We start from the raw sequence: 17979 nt of genomic DNA on the forward strand, positions 1-17979 counted from the left end.
CTCACGTCTGGCCATCTGTAGAGCTGATTATTTTTTACTTTGCTCTAATAGCCTAAGATTTTTCCATCACAGTCTCTCATCTATACTAATAGCAGAGGTCAGTCCCTTAGTTTTTTGTTTTTGTGATCACACAGATTATGTTACAGCATTATTACCTTTCATTCCTGGCATGGGAGGAACAGGCTTCTAGCAATAGATCTGCCTTTTGTGTTTGATTTTAGTTGTGAGTTGACAAGATTAGGAGCCACTGACAACAGTAGCAGTGAGGCCATCTATACCTCACTTGACAGTATTTGAGGGGACCCTGACTACGTCCTTCTCCTACTCCCTCCCTGTACTGGGAACTGAACCTGTGGCCTTGCTCATCTGGGCAACACTCTACCACTGAGCTACATCACTAGCCCTTTTGTTTCGTTTTCTTCCCATATTAGTTGGCAGAGAAAAGCATGTAAGGAACTAATCTTTGACTATACTAATCATAAACCATATTTGTTGCTGGTATTTGATCTTGATGTGGTAAGAAAGAAAATACCCAGCATTAATTTCTGCAGTGGGGAAGCTTGACCCTTTTGATAGATTCCATGTTTTCGTTTGGTTGATAGCTACAAAGAGGAGTGATCGTTTCTATTTTTATGTTATAGTAAATATCATTCTGCCTTAGGTTTCCTATTGCTGTGAAGAGACACCAGGACATGGCAACTCAATTTATAAAGGAAAACACTTAATTGGGTAGCTTACATTTCAGAGACTCAGTCCATTATCATCATGGTGGTATGTGGGCAGATGTGGTTCTACATCTTGCAGGCAACAAGAAGTGAACTGAGACACTGGGTGTGGCTTGAGCTTATATGAGACCTCAAAGCCTGCCTTAATAGCGACACACTCCAACAAAGCCACACCTCCTAATAGTGCCTTTTGGGGGCCATTTTCTTTCAAACCACTACACACACTATAATAATTTTGTGTATATGAAAGTCAGGCAAGTTCTTATGTGGTATTTCTAGCAAACTAAAAAAAAAATTGTATGCCCATTAAATTTAGTTGGATAGTACAGTTTACTTGAACTGTGTGCCTTTTGCTTCTGCCCCCTTTATGTTAGATAACGATGTAAAAGACACCTGAGGAGTTTCATTTTCACTTTGCTTTGTTTGGCTGATGGAGAGAAGGGTGAGGCTTCAAATCTGGCTCATTTTCAGGTTTTTTTTTTTTTTTTTTTTTAGCAGCCTGTTGATCCTAAAACACAGCTCTCATCTAGAGGGAAATAAAAGATAGTTTATTCTTGACCCATATGTGACTGTCGTCTGCCAACAGAGATTCAGGTTGCTTTGAAAGATATGTTCTACTATAGACATGATCATACAAGATTTCACTGGTTCCAGAATAAGTCAATCCAGTCATCGACTAAGGCCACTGGGGAGCCCACAAGTAGGCAGGGTTCAGATGCTATTAGGGAACGGTCTTTGTTTTTGGATTGTTAGCAGCTCATGATCTGCTGAGATTACGTTTTTTTTTTTTTTTTTTTAATGGTTCTATAGCCATGACAGAGAGAAATTGCTTTCAAAGAAACGAAAAATATCTCAAGATAATTTGGCTCTAGCCTGCAACATTTTCTGTCTATAGTCACACAGTTTAGTCTTTTTTGCCGTATAGAATCTTGGTGTGTCTGTGTGCACAAGGTTAGAGGTAAGAGGACAGCTTCAGTGTTGTTGCTCAGGTGCCAGCCATTTTTTTTTTTTTTTTTTTGAGGCAGGGTCTCTCACTATCCTGGAACTCATTCAGGAGACTAGACTGGTTGGCCAGTGAACCCCAGGGACCCTTTTGTCTGCCTCTTCAGCACTTGGATTATAGGCCAGAACAATCATGCCCAGCTTTTCTTACATGGGTTCTGTGGCTCACAGTTAGGTCCTTGGGCTTAGAAGACAAGCACTTTATTGTCTGAGTTACCTGCCTAGACCCTGGCCTTGTAGAGCTTTTAACACATTCGCAGGTTTTTTAGGGGGAGAGGACACTTGAGTTTGCAAGCCCCACCCTAACCGCTTGGGCCTTTCCTTTCTGCCTCTGTCCAGGGCACTGCAGGAGATCGTGACAGAGGGATTATTGCTGCCCTGATGGTCCTAGAGAATACTAGAAGTTCTTAAAACTGTTCTGTTCTTGAGTTCTTCAGCAGGCGATGACACTGTGCTGGAATTTACAGACCAGCCTAGCTGACATTTCTCCCCCTGTTTATTCATAATTGTCTGCAGATACAGGAAGACGTCTGAAACCTTAACTCAGGCTGGACAGAAGGCTTCTGCTGCATTTTCATCGGTTGGCTCAGTCATCACCAAAAAGCTGGAAGATGTAAAGTATGTGTGCATTTCCCCTTGCTCACCACGTAGTCGTGGCACACTGAACTGGTGCTGTGGTTGCTGTTGGTCCCTGCCTGTGGGTCAGGGTGCTGCCGGGTTCCCTTCTGTTAGAGTGAGGGAGAGTTTTCCTTCACACCAAGGCCTGAAGTGCTTGCCTGAATTCTTTTAGGCCGTAGTATTTCAACCTTCAAAACGAGTATCTTGTGAGTCCCTTTAAGGGCTGTTGAAAAATTCTGGTTGCAAACTTTTGCATCCCGGTCCTTCCGGTGTTAGTACGTCTCTGGTGTTTGCCAATGTGTGATTGTGGGCAGACCCGGGCTTCTTTCTGGGGATGATTACCGAGCACTGAAGGGCATGCTTGGCCTGAGGGCTTCACTGTTTGTGTGTGACATTTGTATGTCATGGTGTGGTTTCAAGGTGCTTGTGTGTGCACTGGTTTGTACTAACCCATATGCTTCACATACGTTCACGCTCAGGCCCAGGTCTTGATTTTGAGTTTTTCTTTCTTTCTTTTTTTTTTTTTAACTGTGCATTTGTATTTGAGATTAGTTAGCAGAATTTTTCTTGTCATGTTGGGAAAACCACTTCATGGTGCTTTTGTGCATTCATCGACCGCCATGATTAGAATAGTGCTGGACATGCGCAACATGGCTTACGTTGGCTGTACTTCCGTTGGCGTGCACACCTTATGTCTGTCTTTTTCTAAGCCTAGACTGCATGACTTCGTATGTTTTATCTGTGGGGTAAATAGGTTTTACAACCAGAATTTTGTTAGTTGAATTTAATCAATATTTTATTCCATGTATTAAAATCCATTTCCTCGTATTTCCATTATGTTTGAGAGCACCTTTGTTCTAAGCATAATATCATAAGGATAGATTTCCTGAACCCTTGGACAATTATGTGTGTGGAGCACCTGCCACATGCTCTTACTTCTTTTAATGCTGACTGACTCTTTAGTGTCTTAGGGGTATGTAAACTGTGCACCCTTATAAAAGTAGGTAATTTAATTGTGAGAGATTGGTCAGAACTTCCTTTCTGTTTTAATGCTTCCTCTGGCTTCTTACAGATTGCAAGCCTTTTCACATTCCTTTAGGTAAGGAGAGCCTGAACGGCCACTGCTGCCTAGCAGTTGTGTGAGATGAGTGTGCGAGATTAGATGTTGATGCCTCGGTGGATGCTCGTGTGTGTCCACTGTGCGGTTTCCTGCATTCACAGTGGCTTCTACTTGAGTGCATTTCTAATGCCAAGGGAGAGTTCCTTGTATTCCATGTGTAATGGACCAATGGAAAGAAGAATTGGACATGGTGGCACAAGGGATATGGCACAATGATTTTTGAAGTTTCGGTTATTATTATTATTATTTTTACCATGGCATACAGAATTCCTCCCTTTTAATGTCTGACTTTGTTTGGTTTTGATGCTTTTGTTTTCTTTGGTGCTTTTGTAAGGATGTTGGAATTCTCCTTCATGTGGGTTGTATTATGTAATTATAATAGACTGCATATGTACTGTCTCATGGTATTAACTGGTCCATCTTATAAAGGTTTCAGCACTCTTTTTGTGTGTGGTAAGACAGACATCAGATCTTACCTACCATGTGCTTTTCAGTATTTGTCTTATTAGCTTATAGACTTCACTGTTTTATTGTTTCTCTGCTTGCTCTTCTCTAGGCATACAGGGTAGTGTTCTGGTTTGTCAGTGGAAAAGGGTATTAGAAAGTACAAGCTGTGCCCTGTAGGAGTCCCTGCGATGACTCTGATCAGATGATTATATATGTAGGAGGAGAAAGTGGGAGATCCTTAAAGAGTAAGCAGGAAGGGTACCTCGGTCTCCATCTCTCTTCTGACTGGTGTACATCGTTGCCTTAAGGGACCCTTGCTATGATTTAGCAGCTGCTCTCGTCCCCCACCCCACCCCCTGTCTCCCTTTTCTGGTTGTTCATTTTTAAAGTTAGATTACAGAGTGATGAGTTTCATTATGACATTGCATACACATACGTCATTGTATGTTCTTCTTACTCATCATGGCTTCCCCCACTGCCATCTCCTAACCCCCCTCACTGGTCTCTCCTCCCCCCGGAGCCCTCTATTCTTCCTTCATGTTACATGAATGCCATTAGTCTCTGCCTTTTCTTTCTTTCTCCCCTCCCTCAAGATCTCCTCCTTCTCATGGTCTCCTGTCTACTCCCCTTCTCTTGGGTAAGCCGACTGACACACACAGCTCCTGGGCATCAGAGCAAATCATAGAGATGCCTAAACTCTCATTGTTGAACTATTTAAAGTTAAGATTATGGTTAGAAAAAAAAAACAACCAAGTAACCAATGATAAGAAGCAACTGTGGTAAAATGGCCTGAGCCTTAGTTAGAGGCAAGTGAGTACGAATCTAGTCACATATGCCGTTCTAGCATACGAGTGCCTGCTGTGGCCACGTGCAAAGGCTATAGCCACAAAGCAGACACAGCTTTTGTTAGAACAGGTGTCCTTGAGTGGTGTGGGGGAAGGAGCCAGGGCCTTGGGATGCCTTAAGAATAGAAGAGATTGCAAGGACTTGGTTGTCAAACAGTGTTGTGTATGGCATTAACATAAATACACACATAGCACTATGCAAGTGGAGAATGACATGCTTCGTCTTACAGATCATTCTTGCCCCACACTGTTAGCAAGATTAATATAAGTATGGTTCAGTGTGTCTTATTGCACCAGAAACAGAGTTTTGCTCTTCTAAATATTTTTGGGTTACCTTATTTCACTTAGAAATATTGATTATACTGCACTGTTTTTAAATTAATAAACTTTGTTGAGAGTTTCATACATGTATAAAATACATTCCCCAGCCCTCCTTCTGCATTACAGATGTCTTTCCCATATTCATTAGTTTTTGTTTCTTTAGTACCCTACTGAATTTAACTAGGGCTGTCTGTGTTACCCTGAGTTTGGAACTAACCATCACAGTATCGTGAGCTTACCAGTGTGTATACAACTTGATATTATGCCTCCCCATCTCCCAGAATCTGTTAGCTGCCAGCAGTTGAGCAGTGAGACCCCCCAAGTCCTTTCTCCTCCCATAGCAGACTGTTTGGGAGGTCTAGACGAATAGGCCTAGCTCCTATGAGTTAATGATTGCCGTCGCCATATCAGGCTAACAAGATGACATTCATTGCCTTCTCTTTACCTCCCAGTCCTTAGATTCTTTCTGCCCCCTCTTCCGCAATGTTCCTTGAACTTCAAGGGAGCGGTGTGTTTGTCTTGTTTTTACTGACAAATAAATATTGTGTATCAATATGTAGAAATCAAGACACTTGATGAAAACTTGGAAACAAGAAAAAAAATGATTCTCCTCTTTGTAATTCTTATAGATCAGAGATTGGCTCAAGTCACTTAATCTGGGTTCATGTTTTCAGACATATAAGGAAAAAAACAATCACATCTTTCAGATCATGAGAGTCTTAGAGGCAAATTCTGGCCACATTCCTCCAAGGAGATAGTCTCTTCCCAGCCCCAGCAGCCTAACCCAGTCTGGGGGTTCAGGTGGGAGCTAAGAGGATGGACAGCAGAGATCCCTTTTGCCAACTGCTCTGAAACAGATGGTTAATCCCATTAACTGTTTGTCCTCAGTCCCCCTCATGTGGCAGACTCAGGACTAGTGATTTCACGCTGATGTAGCTGTGGATGCAGGAAGAGAAATGCACTGCTTTTGCTAACTCAAAGATAGAGATTTCAGCATCGGTATTTTTTTTTTTATTATTAAACACGGTCAGTTAACGAGTTAACATTTGAGATTTAGGTATTTGTAATAATTTGTCTAGGTTAAGGGAGGGATGGAGGAGGGAAAGGAAAGGAGAGAGGTAAAGAGGGGAGAGATGGGGTCAGGGAGAGAATGTATGAGAATAGGTGTTTTTGATGTCTTGAAAATGAGAGCTCTGCCTGGCTAGGATCCTGGTGGGACAAGGCAATGAAAACTGACCCATGAGGTCCTTGGGGACAATCACCGACCACCCTGGAAAGTAACATGTACGTTTCCACTTCTTTTTTGTGTGTGGCTATTTTCTGTACCTACAGGCAACACATTGAGTCATGCTTTTATAATGTGGAGAAATATTTAGAAGTACCTTCTCATTTTAACCACAAGTGATGATGGTCGTCTAGCATCCTGGGATAATCCAGTGGCTCCATTGTTTCATTTCCTATATATTTAAGAAGAAATGCTAATTCATTTTGTGTTTATTTCACAAGCAATTTTCCTTTCAAATGAGCATTTCTTCATATAACATATCTCAATATTTTTTATTTGTTTGGGGATCTATTAAGGTCATTCTAGACAATTCTTTTTTGCTGAAAACTTCTGTTCGTTGTGGGAGAAGAAGTCTCTTTCCTTCCCTATGAAACAGTATCTTTGGATCAGGAACTGAATCACTGTACTAACTTTCTCTGCCTTTCTCATTCACATTTCCCAATTTCAGGTAGCAAACGTGTTCATTCATTCTGATGTTGTTGTTAAATGTTAACTATGTGTCAGACCCTGTTCTAGACTGGAGGGCTGGAGCTAGGTACTGCTGCTCCTGGACACTGTAAAGAGAGATAATCTACCATGAAAATGACGCAGTAATAATGGTTAAGGGAAGATCTGAGCACTTCCAAAGTAGGCGTGGTTATCGCTCTGATTATTATAGTTGGGAGGACACAGAGCTAGAGGAACACTAAATGACTTCAAGGTTGCAAAGCCGATGGAAGTGGCTGAGGGTTAGGCTTTGAACCCAGCACCCCGGTCCCAGAGCTGACACTGTCCCCAGAGCAGCGAGTTGGAGAGCGCCTCCTGACCCCTGGCCATTGGCCAGCTCTCTTGCTCTTGTATTGCTTACATCAGAGGAGACTGTGAGCAACAGGGCACTGCTCTTAGAAGCATGCCCGCCACGTGGCAGGCAGGCACCCACATGTTAGCCATTGCTCTTCTCGGCCTTGCCCTTCTTTCTCTTCCCTGCTCTGTCCATTCTCATTAGAGGTGGAAAGATCAAGTAACAGTGTCAGAAACTGGAAAAAAATTAAATGGTTCTGCTTTTCTTAAAAAAAAAATTATTTATGTGCATTGGTGTGAAGGTGTCCGATCCCCTGGAACTAGAGTCACAGACAGTTGTGAGCTGCCATGTGGGTGCTGGGAATTGAACCTGGGTCGTCCAGAAGAGCAGCCAACGCTCTTAAATGCTGAGGCATCTCCCCAGCCCAAATAGTTCAGCTTTTTAAAAGAGTGAGTAAGAGCGAATCTGAGGTGGAGAAGGATGCACTGAGAACTAGCCCACCCTGTGCTGTTTGCCCTCATGTTTGGAGGTGCCTAGCTTTGTATCCTGACTTGAGGGTTACACATCAAGGTGGGAGATTTTTAACAGATTTTGCTTTGTAGATGGGATGGATCCCCATAGCTTGTCCGTTAAGTGGTGACTCTGGCTTTTTCCGTAGAGAGTTCCTTATTGCGTTCAACTTTGGATGAAACTGGAAATGACATGTCAGTTGAGGAAGCTTTGTGTAACTGTGTAGAGGCGTCAGGAATGAAAGACGAGCTGCCCCCGTCCCGTACCCAGTGCAGCCTCACTGCCCACCAAGTGAAACGCCATCTGCACGGGACTGTAGAGGGGACTGCCTAATGGGATGGGGCTGGATTGATGTGTACGCCCTGTTCTTCCCACTAAGATGGCTCTCAGAAGCAGAGACCTGGCCTTCAAAGCCATCTCTATCCATCCATTTCATTCTCTGTTTTAAGTACTTTTTTTAAATTGTGAAATGTAGCTACAGAAAAGTATTCAAATTCCGCCCAGTGATTTTTCACAAAATAAGCCTTATTCTAAACAGGTCCTTGTCTTGTCTTATACATCGTCTCCGAGGCATATTTAATATGTGCTAGCTTGTTTGCTAGTGAGAAAACCCAGCCACCTGGCTGCTACAAGGAAAATAAAAACTTTTTTTCTATGATTGTAGGAACATTAACTAGATTTGCTTTTAAAAACTTAAACTTTATCCACATATTTCCTCATTTTGTTAATGTTATCAAACTGTGTAAATCCCATGAACCATCAATTTAATTATATTTGGCCACTACTCACCGTCTGTGGCCAGAATTTAGTAGCTTCTCCTGAAGTTAATGTTCTAGCAAAGAATGTTTTCTCTAAGGAACAGAAAATGACCTGTGTTAGCTCAATGCAAAAAGAGAATGCTTTGCACAGATACAAAACTGTTTTGGAAACCAAGGAGTTGGGAGAGACAAGCCCAGCCCCACGCAAACCAGCCCGACAACTCGAAAAGCATTGGAAATTGAGGTAGCGCCCGGAAGCCCGGCACATCTGAAAGTCTGCGCTCTCCTACCCTGTCTTGTACCTGCATGGCTGCTTCTCCTTCCTCTCTAACCCCGTCTTTGCTTCCATTTGTCTCTTCTTGGGAGACAGGCAAGTTCTTGCAGCTCTTCCATGATCTGACAATTCCTCCACAGCCTTTAAGTTGGTGTAGTTTTCCAGCTCAGAGATCAGCCCCTGCCTGTGACAGCAGCTTCCTGTCTGGTTTCAGGATCAGACTGTTGTCACAACTCCCATACCCAATTCAGTGCTGGCAGTCTGCAGATTGACAGGAGGTTAGAAGTATTGGGGAGGGTGCTCCCCTGATTTGTCACAGGAGTTAGGGTCAAAGGTGTTTTGTTGGGTATGTGGCTCTTTTGGGCTCGCTCTTTAGAAGAACCCAGGGAAATCCATGTGATGATTCAAGCTCTGTTGTTAAGAATTTAGAAAGATTGTTTTCATTACTCTGTGCCCTACAATTATGGGAACAACCCACTTGAAAGGATCAAATAGAAGAACTGGTACCTTCCTCCTCCAGGGTCGTTCATGTCCGAGATGCAGCCATAGTGCACACCTCCTCTGTAGGGGTGACAGTGAACACAGCCTGTGGTGTCCCGATTCCATTCAGAGTTTTCCTATTCCGCTGCCCATCCCAGTCATACTGTATGTGATTACATAGTCATATCAAGCTAGACTTGATATTGTATAACACGCTGCCATCTGTAACAGCAGTCTTTGAAGAAACTTAGTCATAAACACACAGACTCTTTTAAATGTCATTAAGGATTAATATTTGAGCTATTTTCTTTACCCAAAGGAAAGATTATTTCTTACCAAAAAAAAAAAAAAAAAAAACTATGGTAGTGACCAAAACATTATGTGCAAAAAACAGTACGAGCAAGAGCAAAACACATTGGTTTTTTTTTGTTTTTTTTTTTTAGGAGCCCAAAAATGAAGATATTTTCAGCTGGTGAGCTAGTGTCTAGGGAAGGTTTCTCAGAGCAGGCTCAAAAGCTTTGCCAATCAGTGGGCTGTACCGTTATGGGATAGAAGTTGAACCCCAGAATATAGAGAGCTGAATGGTACTTGAGCAATCTTCTAGGAAGTCTTGAGATCGAGTGTAAGTGTCTCTTAGTGAACAACACATGCTGTTACTGCTAAGGAATGCCAGGGGATTTGTAATAACTTAGTTATCAAATGAGGGATAGATTTAGAAACGGGCCTGTTCAGCCAGAAACAAATACCTAGAGAAAGATGGTCACTGCGGCCCTTCTGGGGCGTGTGTGTGTGTGTGTGTTTCTGTGTGTGTGTGTGTGTGTGTGTGTGTGTGTGTGTGTGTGTGTGTGTGCACTTCACTTTTGAGGGGAGATGGTGAACACTGATCAGGACTCCGAAGAACCCAAGTTCCATCTCAGTTTTCTGCTTGGGTTACCATTTCACTTCTGAGCCTTGAGCCTTATAGATCCAGGTAAAAGCACTTCACAGCTTTCACAGTGCAAGGGAAGGGCATGCTTGTCTTATTCGATCTGATGATCATTGGGTGGAAATTGGTTTATGAATGGAAGTAAATTCTTTTGAAATAACTTTGACATCTCCCTCCCACCTCACAAAGTAGATCATTGTTCACAGTGCCGAAAGCATGAGCTGTCAGAAAGTTTTACTTGTCGCGACGTGTGGCCAGCTTCTTGGGGCGGGTCACTGTACTAACTTGTTTCTGTCTCTCTTTAATGCTGCCTCTCAGTATCCGCTCCATTCAGCATTCCATTAGCATGCCTGCTATGAGGTAAAGTATATCTTTCCAAGATGCTTCCTGCCCATTGCTTGGATGTGCAACCCAAACCGTCCAGTAGGGAACTAGAATTCTATCTCTTAACAAGCTGTGCATTTAACACTGTTAAAATTTGCAGTTACTTTTCTGACCATGTTGGGATATGTATTCCTGAGATCCAAAACATGAATTTTTTTTTTAAAGACTTACTATTCCAATTGCATTGTATAAAACCTTTATCTGAAACGAGTAGAGTTGGAAAGCACATGCCAGTGTAGAATGAAGCTTCCCCAGTGGTTCAGGGTTATTTTGTCCCTTGTCTGTTAGCTTTGGTTAACAGGTCTCTGGCTTCCACCCTCTCCCTCCGCTTATCCCAGAGTGGTCTTTGGAACCAGCTTTCATCAGTGAGCACTCATAATTGACCTGCACTTAACCTGTCTAGGGAGGTGGAGGCTCCTTCATGGTGGAAATCGCTGGCTTGGACTTTAGTCTGTGTAGGAATCACCTAGAGGGGTAGTTACAATGCTGCACGCTGGACCCACCCCTAGAGTTTCTGAATCGAGAGCAAGTATGGGCCCGAGAGTTCAGTTTCCTAGCATGTTCTTGAGAGCTGCTGATGCAGCTGGCCTGGGGTGGGGAGGTGAGATATCACATGTCAACAACCATTGGCTTTGTGTCACAACCGGGCCCCCCCCCCCCCCCCCCGCCCCGCCCTTTTAACTTTGCAACAGGGTGGATGTTGAAGGTCCTATGGATAGGAACCCATGGATGAGAGACAAAAGCCCAAAGTCTAGAGGAGAGATACGTTTCTGAGCTCTTTGGCCTCTTTTGGTCCCTTCTCCGTCTGACACCGTGCCTTTGGAATTAGGGTCGCTGCAATGGAACCTCACAGTTTATTCTGATGGCTTAGCGTGTGCTTGTGTGGGAATCCTGCCCTGCAAGATGAGATGCTAAGCCGGAGTTCCAAAGCATAGTGCCTGAGTTCAGGAGATCTCACGGGGGGTGGGGGTGGGGGGGTGGGGGGGTCATTTTCTTTCATTCTGATGAGTGTTAGGGAGGGGACAGAGCTGGTGTTGTCTGACTTCCTTTTCTGTACATGTCCATATGACAATATCACTTATATCTCAGAGTGACTGTCTTCATGAACTTAACAGCAAACTTGTGGAAATTCTAGCTCAGAGGCTGGTTTATATAGTAATTGTATATGTTGATCCCTGTGCACACCCATGCAGATAAATACCTGCTCTTTTGCTAATAAGAATAACAACAAAGAGAAATGCAGTCATTTCTGATGCTTCAGAGACGACTTTTTTCCCACAGTGGTTGTAATTTTACTTTTCTTTTTTTTCTATCTACATAGAAACTCCCCAACTTTCAAGTCATTTGAAGAAAAGGTTGAAAACTTAAAGGTAAGTCAAGGGGTAAGCTGTCATCATGACGTACTGTTTGCTGCCTTACGGCTCTTTGTGTGCGTCACTCACATAAAGCTTTAGAGAACTTTAAACCCGTACCCTGCGTGTCACTAGTGGATGCTGCGTGGTTTGTAGTGTGTGTGTGTGTGTGTGTGTGTGTGTGTGTGTGTGTGTGTGTGAATGTGAGTGTGTGTGAGTGAGAGTGTATGTGTGTGAGTGTGTGTGTGTGTGTGATGCTTTTGTGAATGTGTTGTAGCATGCTCACAGAGAATGGATAACATAAAACTGCAATTCTTCAGATATTTGCTTTATTTCAAATATTAAGTTTTATTTCAAATATTCTAAGTTTTTACATCTAGAAAGCATATAATATTAAAGAGTTAGTATAAGTATTAGTATTTTAATATTGGTTATTGATATTAAAATATTAAAAATAGTAAGTAGTCACTGTCTTTTTTTATTATTTTTGAGGATATTTTCTTTAGCAATTTCACACATGTAATTTCAGCACTTGAGAGGTAGAAAAGGAGGATTATGAGTTCAAGACCAGCCTTGGCTATATATAGAGAGAGACCTTATTCAAGAAAATAAGTTAAAAGAACTCATACTTAGTTTAGTCTTTCAGAATGTTAGAAGAGTCACTTACTCTTAAAAGTATCTTACATAGACGGGCAGTGGTGGCACAGGTATATACCTTTAATCACAGCACTCGGGAGGCAGAGACAAGCAGATCTCTGTGAGTTTGAGGCCAGCCTAGTTTCAGGACAACCAAGGCTTTTAGACAATGAAACCCTGTGTTAAAAAAACCCAAAAACCAAACAAACAAAAAAACCAAAATACAACAACAAAAGAAAAAAACAGTATCTTACATTAAAAGGCAGAATTGCTTACTGAAAGATCAAATACTATACAGTGGTCTGGATTTTTAGCATGGACCTCTTCTCTCTGTAGAATCACACTGTACACACAAGTCTTACAGCTTTGTGTATGTCAATCTATGATTTCAGGGATCCTTCATTTTGTTCAATAATACTGTTTAGGGGCCTCAAATAGCTCTTGGCATGTTGCTTGGTGTGCATTGGATAAATACAAACATACATCACACTCACATTTCCGGACTGGTACATGAGACTGGTTTTATCCATCTCAATGCCAAGTCATACATCTGAAAACAAGCTGCCTTGCAGAGTCAAGGTTTACTGTGACTCAGTTCTCAAGAGCATTTGGACTCTCCCTGCCTCTCCTTCACATCTGTCTTGTTAGCTTTTGAAATAGTCAGAAATCAGCAACTCATGTTCATTTGATCCTAGAGATGAGGAAGGACTGCCTAGTCACTTGCTATATTATCAATCTATAGATTCTAGTATAGTCCATTTGTCAAATCTGACAGTATCATTCAGATGATGTCTTAGAGTTACTATTGCTGTGATGAAACACCATGACCAAAAGCAAGTTGGGAAGGAATGAATTTATTTGGCTTATACTTCATTATCCATCATTGAAGGAACTTAAACATGGCAGAGGCCATAGAGGCTTGCTCCCCATGGCTTGCTCAGCCTGCTTTCTTATAGAACCCAGGACCACCAGCCCAGGGGGGGCCCCACCCACAATGAGCTAGGCCCTCCCCCATCAATCACTAATTAAGAAGATGCTTTATGGGCTTGCCTACAGCCTGGTTTTACAGAGACATTTTCTCAAATCAAGTTTCCCTCCTCTCAAGTGACTATAGCTTTTGTCAAGTTGACATAAAACTCCAGCACAGATGAAACATGAAAGGTAACTTTACAAAGTATATTGAACAACTATTGGTAAAGAACTTTGTAGTTGTATGCTTGGGATAATTTTGCCAAATTATACTTACATTGATTTAAGCTTTGTATCAACATGTCTGCACCGAGATTTTGGATGGATTCAATTTTCTGTAGTGTTTGAGTATGTGGTTATGACAGGGAAAGCTGAGGGTATCATGCAGACCTGGAGGAAGACCTCACCTAGCTTCACAGGAAGGGAAAGTCAGCAAAGGCCTCTCAGTAATATAATTGGAGACATGCATAAGGCTTTAGGACCCTTTTTTGAGGGATGATAATCTGGTCTTATGGAAATGGGAAGCCATTGAAGGGTATTAGTCAACTTGAACACCTTCTTCTGTACATTTTACCAAAAAGCACGATTGGCAGCCTCCCACAATGAAGGGAGGATGTGGATCATGAACAGGAGGAGCAGTTGAGAGGTAGGAGTTGTGATCCAGGTAAAGAGGATAGTGAAGAACTCAGGTAGTATGATGGGACTACATGTAGACGTTAGACCAGTATTAAAGCGATATGCTCAGAATCGGAGGATGGCTCACGCACAGCCCCATGTGTTGGGCCAGTCACCTCTGGAGATGCTCTTGCTGGACAACATTTTCTTTTACATCTTTAAATTTAATATTAAGATACATAACATTTTAATCACCTTTTCTTAGAATTTTAAGGAGCAGACAGTGAAATGAAACAATGTAAAGATTTTCTTGCTTGAAGGGTTTCATTGGCTCTCCTGAAGAGGAAAGATGAATGGAAGAGGGGTCCACTTGTGGGGAGTTCACCTTTACATACGCGGAATTGCAAGGAGTTGTAACAATTTCATACCGTTAAAGACATATTAGTGAATTTAATAATGGATATAAGTTATGCAGATTTATCCAACAATTCAGAGATTGGATGGGAGATAAAAAGAAGAGAAAATTCCAATTAGGTTCCAGTTTTTATACTCTGCCCAGTGAGTTAAGACTGGAACACAGGAAGGTCAAGTTTGAATCCACTGAGCATACATCTTGGCCACTGGTTGGTTTCCTAGTGTTAGCTGTCATGTAGTACAGTCATTACATGTAACAGTTAGTGAGCACTGAGAAGCTTGAAGTGACAGACTGAGTAACGGAGATGTGGTTTCGGTCTTGTGAGACAGTGTTTCACAGGAACTACAATATAGCTCAGGCCAGAGACCAAACTCATGGCAGTCCTCCTGCCTTAGCCTCCCGAGGGTTGATAAAGGCGTGAGCCACCACATCCATCTAGGAGTTTTGAGAAAAAAAAAAAAGAAAGAAATATAAATGTCAGGCATATGTAGCATTCAAACAAATATTGACAGTAGAGCTTTACAAATTTCCAGTACACACAGAGTCACTCAGGATCCCTCTGGCATTATGATTTCCATTCTTCTGTGTCTGACAAGCCCCCAGATGATGCTGAGTCTGTAGGCCAGACTTTTATGTAGGAAAGGGCTGAGAAGCTTACAGTGTACCTGGAAAAATACTTTTATGTCTTCTCTTTGTTGTGTTTCACTGTTAAGCTACTCTGAGCACTACAGTGGCACTTACATCCACATGTACATAGTGATCACTGGGTCGTGAGAGGCCCAATTTGTTCTTGAGAATCAATTTAGAGTTCCTTTCTGCAGAGGCAATTAATTTTTTTTTTTTTTTTTTGGTTTTTTCGAGGCAATTAATTTTGTTTCATGATGTTTTTTCTTTTCTACACTTTAAAAAAAAAGTCTAAAGTAGGCGGAACCAAGCCTGCTGGTGGTGATTTTGGAGAAGTCCTGAATTCCACAGCAAGCGCTACCAGTGCCATGTCCACGGAGACACCTCTAGAGCCGACGGAGGAGACTCCCTGAGTTGCTGACCTGTGTTCTGCTGCCCACTGCCAGGTGCTGCAAGTGAGATCCAAGCACATCTTGTTCATGGCTGCAGATTTCGACCAGATGTGCTTTTATTTAGCTTTACTTATTTCTTTGACCAAATAGTTTGTGAATTAAACAAGTGAAAGCACTTTCACCTCCACCCCAGGGAAACCCCCTTTAGTGTTCACGAATGCCCCTTTGGATAGGAAACAGCATCAGAGCCGCGGGTAGTCCCCGAGGGAGGCACTCACTGAATGACAGGAAGCTGCAGGTGACCACTGCGGTTTTTACTTTACAAAATCACTCTACATCTGGGATTCTAGTTTGATCCTTTCCTATACAAGTCATTTTTTTTTTCCTTTCTGAGTCTCTGTATACTTGATTTCTAGCTAAAATTGTTCTTTTGTAAATTCTGGTTATTACAAGTTTTGGGATCATTTTGTTACTTTTAAGGGAGAAAGCACCAGCTACATTTTTTTTTTTTCCTGGATAAACAGTTTTTGTACAAGGACCATATCTTGGGTTTCTGAACACACCAGACTAAAGTAGACAGGTGTATATGTACTTCAGCAGTTCTGTAAGTTAAATTTATGCAGAAACTCAAACTACTAGTGGCATGAGTATGGGGTCCCCTCCTACATCCTTGGTAATTAGCAGCTACCATTTCAACATATTGGTTATTTATTATGCCACTCTTACACATTTTTTATAAGATTAAAATTTAATTTCAGGTAAATTGACAAAATAACATTGTGAATCAAGCATATGATATTATTGTAAGTTGAAATGTGACCACACTCGTCACTGATAATTCCAAAAGTCTGAAAAGTCTTTGGGTCTAGATAGCTGTAAAAAATGCTAAAATCGATCATCTTAGGGAAAATTACTGCCTCCATTAAATCCATTTAGCACCCATTAGGAAGCACAGAAAGTTCTATGAGAAATACAACTTGAATATTTTTTATACTAAGGTATTGTTGATAACTCTGAAGGATGTAAGGCATTAATACAAATGAGCTCATCATGCTGTACATGTTTTCAGTGTGTTAGCAATGTAAACTGTACTGTAGGCATCGCCCTGCTTGAGAACCCTTGGGGCTTGTGAGTCAAAGCTTCCAGATGTCTCTGCTACGCTTCTTTATTAACTGTGGTAACTACTGACTCAACCACCATTTCCTTCTGCTGTTTATGGCCTAGGAGGTTGTATCTGTTATTTATCTATTGTGGTTGTTTTATCATTGTCCATGCCAAATGTTAATTGCCAAGCTTGGAGTGACCTAAAGCATTTTTCAAAAGCATGACTAGATTTAATTGAGGATGAAGTTTCTGCAAACCAAATCTGAAAAGCCACAAGTGTCAGTTGTTACAAAATGACATGCTGCCATTCTTGATTGCTACTTGGATGCAATGGAAACCATGCTCTATTATATGTGACAAATCTTAATAAAGTCTGTGTATCAGTAGTCTAGGTTTCAATGTTTATTAAGAGGCCAATAGTCTGGATAAAGCTTGTATTCTAAAATCAACTGGTCTCCTGGAAGCGTGTTCCCAGAGGACTGGATCTGTAGAAATTTGTCTCTTCAGAGACATATTGTGACTATTCTTTGTCAAAAATCAGGTGTTCCTACGTGTGTGGATTAATGTCAAAGTCTTCAATTCTATTCCATTGGTCCACGTGTCGGTTTTTATGCCAGTACCAAGCTGTTTTTATTACTATTTTATTTTTTTCTATAGTAGAGCTTGACGTCAGGGATGGTGATGCCTCCAGAGGTTGCTTTATTGTACAGGATTCTTTTGGCTATCCTGGGGTTTTTGTTTTTCCATATGAAGTTGAGTATTATTCTTTCCAGGTCTGTGGAGAATTGTGTTGGAATTTTGATGGGGACTGCATTGAATCTGTAGATTGCTTTTGGTAAGATGGCCATTCAATGTAACCGCAATTAGTCTTTTTTTTTTTTGGCATTCCAACAGCTTTGGAGCAGATTGTTTCCTGGGTGTCCCACTCTGGTTTTGTGACCAGGCAAGAATAGAGTAGGACAGCATTTTTTTTTCATAAAAATTTCGTAGAGATTTCTCATCTGAGGAAAACAATAGTGATGGCGGTAAGTGGGATGTAAATAGATAAATTTGGGGGATGAGTATGAAAGAAAAAATTAGAAACTGTTTCTGGATATCCCTCTACATGTAACCTAAAAAGTTAATCTACTGTAAGAATCCTGCTTCATCAAAAAAAGTCACAAAAATGATTAAGGACTAACTCAGAAAATTAAACATGGATTTTAGAATATTCAGAAATATTAAAAATATTTGTGGGAAATTCATTATGAATTCAGATACTTCAGAAATTTGAAACATAGCAATTAATGGAAATATTCCAAAGAGGTCAGGGCCATTTTACTGGGATTTGTGTTTTAGGCTAAGAAAACTGCAGAAGAGAAACCTCAAATATTTGTGAAATCTCAGATATTTAAGGA

At 41.5% G+C, this 17979-nt stretch overlaps 1 protein-coding gene across 1 annotated transcript in view; it reads left to right on the plus strand.

Annotated features, from left to right (window-relative positions):
• Tpd52 (tumor protein D52) overlaps positions 1–16968 on the plus strand; it is an 88395-nt gene extending 71427 nt beyond the window's left edge. Inside the window, exons 3-7 of the mRNA XM_052717254.1 lie at positions 2211–2345; positions 3418–3444; positions 10410–10451; positions 11797–11845; positions 15377–16968. Of these exons, the coding sequence (XP_052573214.1) occupies positions 2211–2345; positions 3418–3444; positions 10410–10451; positions 11797–11845; positions 15377–15499 (376 nt within the window). The 3' untranslated portion in view covers positions 15500–16968. The remainder of the gene's footprint in view (positions 1–2210; positions 2346–3417; positions 3445–10409; positions 10452–11796; positions 11846–15376) is intronic.
• Positions 16969–17979: the final 1011 nt, after the last annotated feature.

Source organism: Peromyscus californicus, unplaced genomic scaffold (assembly GCF_007827085.1).
Source record: "Peromyscus californicus insignis strain IS unplaced genomic scaffold, ASM782708v3 Scaffold_5__1_contigs__length_169319896, whole genome shotgun sequence".
Taxonomy (NCBI): domain Eukaryota; kingdom Metazoa; phylum Chordata; class Mammalia; order Rodentia; family Cricetidae; genus Peromyscus; species Peromyscus californicus.